General features: G+C 47.6%; 1 protein-coding gene across 2 annotated transcripts in view; it reads left to right on the plus strand.

Moving 5' to 3' along the window:
• Positions 1 to 1,020: 1,020 nt before the first annotated feature.
• Positions 1,021 to 12,096, plus strand: part of LOC147008286 (uncharacterized) — a 209,241-nt gene continuing 198,165 nt past the window's right edge. Inside the window, exons 1-4 of one of the 2 annotated variants that reach the window (XM_085865175.1) lie at positions 1,024 to 1,339; positions 1,420 to 1,482; positions 2,492 to 2,554; positions 10,831 to 10,893. In XM_085865175.1, coding sequence (XP_085721301.1) covers positions 1,252 to 1,339; positions 1,420 to 1,482; positions 2,492 to 2,554; positions 10,831 to 10,893 — 277 coding nt within the window. In that variant the 5' untranslated portion in view covers positions 1,024 to 1,251. Of the gene's footprint in view, positions 1,340 to 1,419; positions 1,483 to 2,491; positions 2,555 to 10,830; positions 10,894 to 12,096 lie in introns of both variants that reach the window. The other variant, XM_085865177.1, reaches the window with a different exon arrangement.

Consider the following 12,096-nt stretch of genomic DNA (forward strand, 5'->3'; position numbering starts at 1 on the left):
AACCTGATGGGCGGAGCGGCCTCGTTTTGCATTGAAGTTCCTTGCAGGGGAACTCCGATGATTAATTTTTAAAAATAATGTTACTGTCACTAACTCTGCTGTCATGGCTACCATTAACCGAACCAAACATAGTACTGTCAGAAAGAATAATTAATGAAAGGATATTAAACTCAGTAAAATTAATAATTATATCAAGATGAGAAGACAACAGAACAACAAAATAATTCAAACATTTTGATCTTCAAAAATAAATAAATCTCTGTGAACTTGTTTGTGTCCTTCCTTCCATTTACCTGATTTGGGGACATTCAAACACCATATGGCGCTATTTTTACTAAAATCTGACACCGCACCCCCGTTACACTCCGCACCGCGAGACCAAACATCCCCTAAAATGTTACATAAATTTTTACACCCCCCGAACCTAAACCGTGCCCCTCCCCACACCCTTTCCTCGAAAGATCAACTTGATTGGTCGGACAGGATTCCTGTTCCTCACGATCAGCGAATCCTTGGACTTGTGTGTGCATCGTGTGGGTTCAAACAAATTCACTTTTAAATGACTCATCGTCCACTTGTTACCCTCGCCAAACGAGAGGGGATTACATTTGGGGTCGTTTGTTTGTCTCTTCGCAAGAAATTGTCTCCGTCTCTCAATTTGTTGAGCTTGAGAGGTCGATGACGTCACGGGTCGTGCCGAGCGTGAGAAGTCGATGACGTCACGGGCCGTGCCGAGCGTGAGAAGTCGATGACGTCACGGAAGGCGGAGACGGTGGCTGGGCATCGTCTCCAACGGTGTACAACCACGTTTGGGTTTGATTTCTGTCTTGTGAATATTAAACGCTGTGCGGTGTATAAACACGACTGGGTTTGATTTCTATCTTGTGAATATTAAACGCTGTGCGGTGTATAAACACGATTGGGTTCCATTTCTATCTTGTGAATGTTTCACGTGTGGGACAGTGTTTATCTCCCTGTCTATCTGTACAGAGTCCTGCATCGTGAGGACAGAATAACACGAAACATGACACACAGACTCCGCACGTTACAAAGCACCGTGAACGGAAACCGGAAGTGATGTAAGAACGACGTTGCTGTTGCCATGAATTTTAATCGTGTTGTAGTTTTTTCTCGGAACACAATTCAGAGAGGGAACTCGTGTTCCTTCCAGGCTCCGACAGTCACGATGATCCGAGATCTCTCCGGTGAAGATCACAAAACGAACACCCTGGGATCCACGAGCGGTCTTCGATGGAGGAAACACGGTCGGTCAGGGAGGATGATCCCTCAAACCGCGGGTCCGTGGTCGGGTCACCCGAGGATGAGGATTCTGGACCCGGTACGTGACGTTCACTCCGAACCGACATCTTGTGGTTCGTGAAAGTTTATTATTTACTTCATGGATTGTTTGTGTTTCAGATCCTGTTATGGAGGTGAAGGTCGAGTCCGAGTTCGTCGATGATTCGTTCCCTCCATACGAAGGTTTGAACCACAAACTCATTCTTCATGTTCTCATCAAAATAATAAGAACGAGATATTACTAACTAGATATACTAACTAGATATCTGTGATCACAAAGTGAACACCCCGTCATCCACAAGAGCCTCCGTTAGAGGAAACGTCGGTCCGTGAGGCTCTCCCTCAGAGAGGGAACCGTCCATGGACTCCTTATCTCCCTCAGAGAGGGAACCGTCCATGGACTCCTTATCTCCCTCAGAGAGGGAACCGTCCATGGACTCCTTATCTCCTTCAGAGAGGGAACCGTCCATGGACTCCTTATTTCCTTCAGAGAGGGAAACATCCATGGACTCCTTATCTCCCTCAGAGAGGGAAACGTCCATGGACTCCTTATCCTTCCCGGAGAGGGAACCGTCCGTGGACTCCTTATCTCCCCCAGAGGGGGAACCGTCCATGGACTCCTTCTCTCCCTCAGAGAGGGAACCGTCCATGGACTCCTTATCTCCCTCAGAGAGGGAACCGTCCATGGACTCCTTCTCTCCCTCAGAGAGGGAACCGTCCATGGACTCCTTATCTCCCTCAGAGAGGGAACCGTCCATGGACTCCTTCTCTCCCTCAGAGAGGGAACCGTCCATGGACTCCTTATCTCCCTCAGAGAGGGAACCGTCCATGGACTCCTTATCTCCCTCAGAGAGGGAACCGTCCATGGACTCCTTATCTCCCTCAGAGAGGGAACCGTCCATGGACTCCTTATCTCCCTCAGAGATGGAACCGTCCACGGACTCCTTATCTCCCCCAGAGAGGGAACCGTCCATGGACTCCTTATCTCCCTCAGAGAGGGAACCGTCCATGGACTCCTTATCTCCCTTGGAAAGGGAACCGTCCATGGACTCCTTATCTCTCCCGGAGAGGGAAATGTTGATGGTCCGTTCACCCGAGGATGAGGAGTCTGGACCCGGCACGTGACGTTCACTCCGAAGCAAGATCTTTTGGTTCCTGGATGTTTAGTTTTGATGGATTGTTTGTGTTTCAGATTCTGTTGTGAACGTAAAGGTCGAGTCCGACGTCGTTGATGATGCGTTCCCTCCATACGAAGGTTTGAACCACAAACTCATTCTTCATGTTCACACATTAGTTTATTGTTTATCATGATAATTATAATAAGAACAACTAGATATCTGCGATCGCCAAGGAAAGTTTACCCGAGCCTCCCCCATCTTACCCTTGGTGATCGCCGATGACTTACCCTGGGCTCATGATCCAGTGATGGCAAATGTTTGTTTCGACTCTCATTCGACCTTGACCATCAACATTCAGGGATAAAGTGTGAATTAAGATTAAAAAAATGTTTAAAAAAGAACTGTGGAAAATGTTAAAATCTATAATTCGGTCATGACCTGAAAATAGGTCAAGGTTTAAAAGGTCATGTCAATGCCACGTACTTTTTATTCCCTGAACTGATGCAAAATGGCATTCAGAAAGTCCCAGCCGAATCCGAGAAAAAGTTCGGACATTGACACAGCTCGGACATTGATACAGGTTAGACATTGATACACCTCGGACATTGATACAGCTCAGACATTGACACAGCTCGGACACTAATACAGCTCAGACATTGATACAGGTCAGACATTGTTAAAGCACGGACATTGATACAGCTCAGACATTGATATACCTCGGACATTGATGCAGCTCAGACATTGACACAGCTCGGACACTAATACAGCTCGGACATTGATACACCTCGGTCATTGATACAGCTTAGACATTGACACAGCTCAGACATTGATACAGCTCGGACATTGATACAGCTGGGACATTGACACAGCTCGGACATTGATACAGCTTGATACATTGATACACATTGATACATTGAAACAGCTGACATTGATACACCTCGGACATTGATACAGCTCGGACATTGACACAGCTCGGACATTGATACACCTCGGACATTGATACAGCTCAGACATTGAAACAACTCAGACATTGACACAGCTCGGACACTAATACAGCTCAGACATTGATACAGGTCAGACATTGTTAAAGCACGGACATTGATACAGCTCAGACATTGATATACCTCGGACATTGATGCAGCTCAGACATTGACACAGCTCGGACACTAATACAGCTCGGACATTGATACACCTCGGTCATTGATACAGCTTAGACATTGACACAGCTCAGACATTGATACAGCTCGGACATTGATACAGCTGGGACATTGACACAGCTCGGACATTGATACAGCTTGATACATTGATACACATTGATACATTGAAACAGCTGACATTGATACACCTCGGACATTGATACAGCTCGGACATTGACACAGCTCGGACATTGATACACCTCGGACATTGATACAGCTCAGACATTGAAACAACTCAGACATTAATACAGCTCGGACATTAATACAAGTCAGACATTGATACAGCTTGGACATTGATACAGCTCGGACATTGATACACCTCGGTCATTGATACAGCTTCGACATTGACACAGCTCAGACATTGATACAGCTTGGACATTGATACAGCTCGGACATTGACACAGCTTGGACATTGATACAGCTCGAACATTGATACACCTCGGTCATTGATACAGCTTCGACATTGACACAGCTCAGACATTGACACAGCTCGGACATTGATACAGCTCCGACATTGGTACAGCTCGGACATTGACACAGCTCGGGCGTTGATGCAGCTCGGACATTGACACAGCTGGGACATTGATACAGCTGGGACATTGACACAGCTCAGACATTGATACAGCTCGGACATTGACACAGCTCGGACAGTGACACAGCTCGGACATTGGTACAGCTAGGACATTGACACAGCTCGGACATTGATACAGCTCGGACATTGGTACAGCTCGGACATTGACACAGCTCGGGCGTTGATGCTGCTCGGACATTGACACAGCTGGGACATTGATACAGCTGGGACATTGACACAGCTCAGACATTGATACAGCTCGGACATTGACACAGCTCGGACATTGACACAGCTCGGACATTGGTACAGCTAGGACATTGACACAGCTCGGACATTGATACAGCTCGGACATTGGTACAGCCCGGACATTGATACAGCTCGGGCATTGATACAGCTGGGACATTGATACATCTGGGACATTGACACAGCTCAGACATTGATACAGCTCGGACATTGACACAGCTCGGGCGTTGATGCAGCTCGGACATTGACACAGCTGGGACATTGATACAGCTGGGACATTGACACAGCTCAGACATTGATACAGCTCGGACATTGACACAGCTCAGACAGTGACACAGCTCGGACATTGGTACAGCTAGGACATTGACACAGCTCGGACATTGATACAGCTCGGACATTGGTACAGCTCGGACATTGACACAGCTCGGGCGTTGATGCTGCTCGGACATTGACACAGCTGGGACATTGATACAGCTGGGACATTGACACAGCTCAGACATTGATACAGCTAGGACATTGACACAGCTCGGACATTGATACAGCTCGGACATTGGTACAGCTCGGACATTGATACAGCTCGGGCATTGATACAGCTGGGACATTGATACATCTGGGACATTGACACGGCTCAGACATTGATACAGCTCGGACATTGACACAGCTCGGACAGTGACACAGCTCGGACATTGGTACAGCTAGGACATTGACACAGCTCGGACATTGATACAGCTCGGACATTGGTACAGCTCGGACATTGACACAGCTCGGGCGTTGATGCTGCTCGGACATTGACACAGCTGGGACATTGATACAGCTGGGACATTGACACAGCTCAGACATTGATACAGCTCGGACATTGACACAGCTCGGACATTGACACAGCTCGGACATTGGTACAGCTAGGACATTGACACAGCTCGGACATTGATACAGCTCGGACATTGGTACAGCCCGGACATTGATACAGCTCGGGCATTGATACAGCTGGGACATTGATACATCTGGGACATTGACACAGCTCAGACATTGATACAGCTCGGACATTGACACAGCTCGGGCGTTGATGCAGCTCGGACATTGACACAGCTGGGACATTGATACAGCTGGGACATTGACACAGCTCAGACATTGATACAGCTCGGACATTGACACAGCTCAGACAGTGACACAGCTCGGACATTGGTACAGCTAGGACATTGACACAGCTCGGACATTGATACAGCTCGGACATTGTTACAGCTCGGACATTGACACAGCTCGGGCGTTGATGCTGCTCGGACATTGACACAGCTGGGACATTGATACAGCTGGGACATTGACACAGCTCAGACATTGATACAGCTAGGACATTGACACAGCTCGGACATTGATACAGCTCGGACATTGGTACAGCTCGGACATTGATACAGCTCGGGCATTGATACAGCTGGGACATTGATACATCTGGGACATTGACACAGCTCAGACATTGATACAGCTCGGACATTGACACAGCTCGGACATTGACACCGCTGGGACATTGATACAGCTGGGACATTGACACAGCTCAGACATTGATACAGCTCGGACATTGACACAGCTCGGACATTGACACAGCTCGGACATTGACACAGCTCGGACATTGGTACAGCTCGGACATTGGTACAGCTCGGACATTGACACAGCTCGGGCGTTGATACAGCTTGGAAGTTGATACAGCTCTGGCAGTGATACAGCTCAGACTTTGACACAGCTCGGGTGTTGATACAGCTTGGACGTTGATACAGCTCGGGCGTTGATACAGCTTGGATGTTGACACAGCTCGGACATTGATACAGCTCGGACATTGATACAGGTCAGACATTGTTAAAGCTCGGACATTGATGCAGGTCAGATATTGATATACCTCGGGCGTTGATACAGCTCACACTTTGACACAGCTCCGACATTGGTACACCTCAGTCATTGATACACCTCAGACATTGATGCAGCTCTGGCAGTGATACAGCTCAGACTTCATCCTCATCCATCCACAACCATTTGATGTTCCTGATCACAGACAAACAAACAGACAGGTGTGAAAACATAACGTCCGTCCACCTTCGGTGCCAGAGGTGATAACTGGAGAGTTCATAGAACACGTAACCCTAAACAGTGTTCATTCAAAACATGTCATGTTCGTACTGTACTACCCTTGTGTTCACAGGAGGAACCAAGTGATGCTTCATATGAAGGGAAACCATCCCATGTTAAGGGAGGGGGTTATCAAACCCAACAGCTTCATGCTTCAATTGATTGCTGCAGGAGTCTCTGCTTCGAACAACACCGCCATTGCATACTTTTACCGTGCAAAAACAGAACTCAAACTCACAACTAATGAGCAAAAACTATCAAGAAAACAACAACAAAAAGCTGGAATTTGTTTTGAAATCCATTAATTCGACGTATTGTCTGATATATTGTTGTGGTTGACCAAATTCGCAAACCACCATTCAGGTCCCTTAGGTGAGATATCTCGGTAAGTATATGTGTAGTTAGGCCCAAACCCGTTGTCCAGAGGGAATAAATGTCATTCATGCGTGCTGCGACTCTTCAGGATAGCCGTTTTTCTTTTACTATCTTTATTTTGGACCAACCGCCATTATTACCACCACCAACCACGTCTCAACAGCCATCACAACAACAACCACCAACCACAACGCCGCTTCACCACAACCGCCACGACCTTTACCCTCACAACTCACCACCATCGCATCACCGTCATCTCGCGCCACTCGTGGGCACTGATGCTGGACTCGTGTAAGGCGCGCACCGTGCAGCGTGTTCAAAAGCATCGCGGACTTTCCGAAGAAAAACGGATCAAAAACGACTCACGCCCACTTTTGTTCCGTCCAATCGGTGAGCGAGGGGCGATTTGGCCCCGCCTCCAGGGCGTTCGAGGGTGGTCGCTATATGCAAATTCATGGATCAAAAAGCATTCACGCCCACTTTTCCTCGGGCCAATGGGGAGCGAGGTGAAAGGTCGGAGGCAGAGGGTCAAAGATGAGAGAGCGAAGCCACGGGGCTTATAAAAACGACTATGTTCGTCAGTCGAGTCGAGTCCAGTGGAAGTTGAGAAGCAGTTCAGTTTGCAGGAGGAAGAGTTGAGTTGGAAGCGGAGGAAGAGTTCAGTGCAGTTGGGAGTTCGCGGAGTCGGAGTGAAGAGGACGAAGCTGTGGAGAGGCGGCGGCGGCGAAGGCGGTTGAGGGGGTGCTCGCGTCGGATTCGAGGAACTGCGGAGAGAAAGGCCGGCGGCGCGACCGAGGTCGTGGTGGAGACGCTCGTCGCGGGACCCGCGATTTTGTGAAATCCTCCTTTCCCCGAGCATCAGCAACCCCCTCCTGTTTCCCCCCGCGCTGAGATAGTGCAACAAAAGAGGGCCCCCTTCCCACCCCCTACCAGACACTGTCCGCGAGGCCCGCGGAGTTGAGGCACCACCGCCGCTCCGCGTCTCATCATCAGACGGGTAGGCCCGACACGGTCTCGGCCCCAGGCCCGCCTACCCCCTCATCCTGGAGGGTGGTTCTCTTTTCTTTTGCTTTGGGAATATGTGTTGTCGGCGCCGTCTGTGAAGTAAAATTGTATAAGTGTTGCCGTGTGCTCGCGTAGTCGGTATTAGATCTGCATTGTCGCATTTGCTTTTTGTCTTCTTCTTTTCCATGTGCTTTTGGTGGAATTGTATATGTGTGCTTTCCGTTCATCGCGAAATAAATGTGCTTATTGTTGAACTGTTTTCCCGCTTCGCTTCGTCATTTCTTTCATTGAATCCTCATCTTGCTTCACGTAAAGGGTTGGTCATGGGCTAAGACGCCCGATAATTAATCGAACCGTCGAGGCCGACGAATAACACCGCTCGGTTATCCCGATAGTACGGAACGGGTCGCTTAAGTGGCCCGTGTCCGAAGTCGACCTGCGGCGAGGTGCGATCGCCCGGTCTACCCTCCGTGTGGGTACTTAGGTAGGTCGAATTTGGCGAGCAACCCTATCCCACGCGGGGGCCGATTGGCTCGATCGCGGTGAGACCGAAAGGTCCACCCGTGACTGGTTCCCGGCGTTAGTCCGAGAGGGTCACGACTGGATTGTCCGTCCGGTGGGCGACGTTCCGCGATTCGAGTTACGTGGCCGTTCGCACGCCGGCGGGCGCGAATCCGCGACAATATGTTCCAACTTTCAGTTCGTTTCAATGAATAGCCTTTGAGATATGAGCGCCGACACATTTCAGATGGACCGACGGACGGACGGACACCAACATGAATTTTCAGGTTTTTCATCCGAAACTCCAGAATGACGAAATGGACGTTACTGAAAGGATTTAGTTCTGAAACTTGCGGGCAATTTCGTGCAGTCGAAGCTGAGAAACGTATTTTTAGTCCTCATGTTGAACCTGCATACAGAGAAACCGTCCCATACAAAGAGAGGGACGCTTTGTACCTCCCTTGATACAGGATTTCAATTGAAATAAAATAATTGTTTGAAACATCGTAAGAAACAATCTGGAAATTTAACGCGATTGAAGCACGATGAAGATACGGCCGAGCGTTGCCCTCGTTGGACACGCTGGCTCATGTCTTCCCATGATGGAACGACGGGGACGAACTCCCTTTTACTCTCCACTATGCTTCACCCATAGAGGCAGACAACCGGACAGTTTGGAAAAAAGTTGTGTTTTATTATTTGTAAAGAGCATGTCTATCCAAGCAGTGTCACGATCGAGAAATCCTTATGCGACGCACGTGGGCCCTCTCCTCGTCAGTCACTTGCCACAAATACGAACAGGTGACACAGTCATTCTGGGAAAGAGAAGAAAGATGGAAAGGGAGAGGAGAGAAGAAGATCTGGAGCGTTTACATGAGTCCAAATAAGCGGGGGGTGTGGGGGGAGGGTGAAATGTGCAATGCAAACTGTTTTGAGAGTTGCGAAGGTGAATGTGTGTGGTGTAAGATTAATTGGCGTGAGTGAGGTGTGACAATCAGTGAGCCCTGAAAAGGACAGTTGGTGCTTTGTGTTGATTGTTCGTGCGTCCAGAGGGAATGAGGTGGAACGGAGATAGAGGAGTAGGTTCGTAAGTCATTGTGTTTGGACAACGTAACCAGGAACTCTGCTGGATCTGTCCTTCTGCCTGGTGTTGGACTTCGCTCACTTGTGCTTGTTCTCCAGACACCAGCCCTTGTGGTCTCTCCATTCCCAGGTGTACTTTGTTCGGGACTCTGGTTCAGACTTTTATAAGCCCCGTTCTGCGCTCCACCAGACACGCACCTCTTCTCATTTTTCCCTTCTCTGCACTGCACTTGCACGTCATTTGCACCTCCTCACTCACGCACCGGAGACACCCGTAGTTTTCCTCCCTCTTTCCCTCACTGAAGCGACTGGGTTCACGCTGGTGCATAGGTTGTTCCAGGTATCCGAGAGGTCGTAATCACCTCGAGCTGTCTCCATCTTTCTTGCTGTTCTAATTTCCTCAGGTGTGTATCTGATGGTGCCTGTCGTGTTATTGTAATATGATGGCACCTGTCATGTTGGTGGTATCTGATGGCGCCTGTCGTGTCAGTGTAAGTTAAGAATGTGAAAGTTATCTGTATCGGGTGAGCTCCACACTCTGTCCTCTTTTGTAAATACTGTACTTGCATTTCTTTTGCCTCACCCCACGAATCCATGCTTGAAAATATTGCTCTTGCATTAAAACCTTTTATTATTGTCCCACATTCCCTTTCCTCATCATAATTATTAATAAACCTGCTGAAATGATACATGTACCCAGCTCGTTCTGTCTTTTTCCTATTGGTTCAGTGTCGTCCACACACATGTTCTCCTGGAAGTTCTGTACCACAAATTTGCTCTTATTAGCTGGTGCGTACTTGGCAGCTCCACTCGGCTGTGCCTGCTGCGGTAAGTGAACACAAGTACGCATCGAGGGCATGGAACTCGCTTGGTGCGGTCAATCCACCGGAAACGGAAACACGTGAAGTATTGTAATCCTTTCTCAGATTAGAAGTACCAATCAGCGTTCGTGGTTGCTTCTTCACTCACACGTGGAGTTATCTGTGCCCGGCGGCATCAAGATACAGGTCAGACATTGATACAGCTTGGACATCAAGATACAGGTCAGGGAGGGACCCGAGGGCTTCCCCTCGTCGCGAGCCTCGAACCCCGGATCCGCAACAATATTAACAACCAAAGTTGTCTTTTTGGAACACCCTGAAGATATTTCACCCATCGATCGTTTTTGGCCTTATTTATTTGTATTGGTAAAGGATAAGTCAACCTGGTTTATTTGAGTAAAGTTATCTTATTGAATTGGGCATGGTGATGTGTGTGATTGTGACAATATCCTGATTCAGTCATGTTGAAGTTTATTTTATTTTTTTTTTATTTTTCATTTTTTCAGATCATGTTGTGAAAGTGAAGATCAAGTCTGAGATCGTGGATGAATCGTCCTCTCAAGACAAAGGTGTGAACCTGATTTTTATCATAAACTCGCGTGGACTGGCTCGCTTCGCTCGCCTCTCCACACGTCGTTCCAGAAACACGTCACAGATTTACTGTGTTGTCATGATTCATCATCCAATCATCATCCAAACATTTATTTTCTACAAATTTATTTGTAATGTTGGTGATATTTATTATATTTACTTGAAATTTAATTTGTGATGTAAGAAGGTCCAAGTGGTCGAAGTGGTCAAGGGTCTAAACTCTCAAATCTCTCTGAAGGGTGTAAGGGGTCGAAATAGTTGTAAGATCTGAGGGGTCTTTTGGGTCTTTGGCTTTTGGGTCTTCGGGAGCTTCAGCATCTTTTTTGGTCTTCGGGTCTACTTGGGTCTCTGTGGCTTTTGGGTCTTGGGGTCTTAAGGGTCTTCTGGGTCATATGTGAGTACATGACCATGCACATGTGAAATACAGTTTCTTTATAAATCCCAGATACCTGACCTCACCTGTGTTTGGAGCTTTGGTTTGAACCTGCGCTTGAAGAGCATTAAATTAAAGTTTTTAAATTTAGAATTATTCTCGCTCAGAGTTCAACGTCATCGTCATCGTCATCACAAGATATTTTAACCCTTGCCGAGGGAGAGGGTATTGTGTTTGGGTCCGTTTGTTCGTCTGTCAGTCTTTGTTTGTCCGCACAGAACTTTGGTCTCTTGGTCCACAACCGCTTGTAGGATTGAGACAAAATTTTCACCACAAGTGCGACTACTCGTGTGGAATGTTTTAATCATAATTATGACGTCATATGTCACGTGGTATGGCAACCTTGTTCCAAAAACGTTGGACCTCTGTATCTTTGAAACCGCGAGGAAAAATTGAAACTTGGCACACAGCAATTACTCCTCAGGGGAATAAGTGTGATTCTTTAATGACGTCATAGGTGCCTTCGTTATGACGTCATGATTGCACTTGCAGAACGCGACTTTTGATCAGTATGAAAGTTTTTGAGGGTCATCTTGGGCTAAAATGGAACACTGGAAAAAAAATCGATGACGTCATCGGTCACGTGATTCGGCAGCTCTATTGTTTAAAAAAAAGAAAAACCTTCAAAAATATTCCTCTCTGAAGTGGCTGAACAGATCGAGGTGAAACTTTTCTTGTATGAGCACCTATCCATGAGGAACAAAAGGTTCACACATATAAAATCATAGGTCACATGGTTTGGCAGCCA

The sequence above is a fragment of the Eptatretus burgeri genome, chromosome 20 (assembly GCF_056783735.1).
Source record: "Eptatretus burgeri isolate ZD-2024b chromosome 20, Ebu_testis_v1, whole genome shotgun sequence".
NCBI classification, from domain to species: Eukaryota; Metazoa; Chordata; class Myxini; order Myxiniformes; family Myxinidae; genus Eptatretus; species Eptatretus burgeri.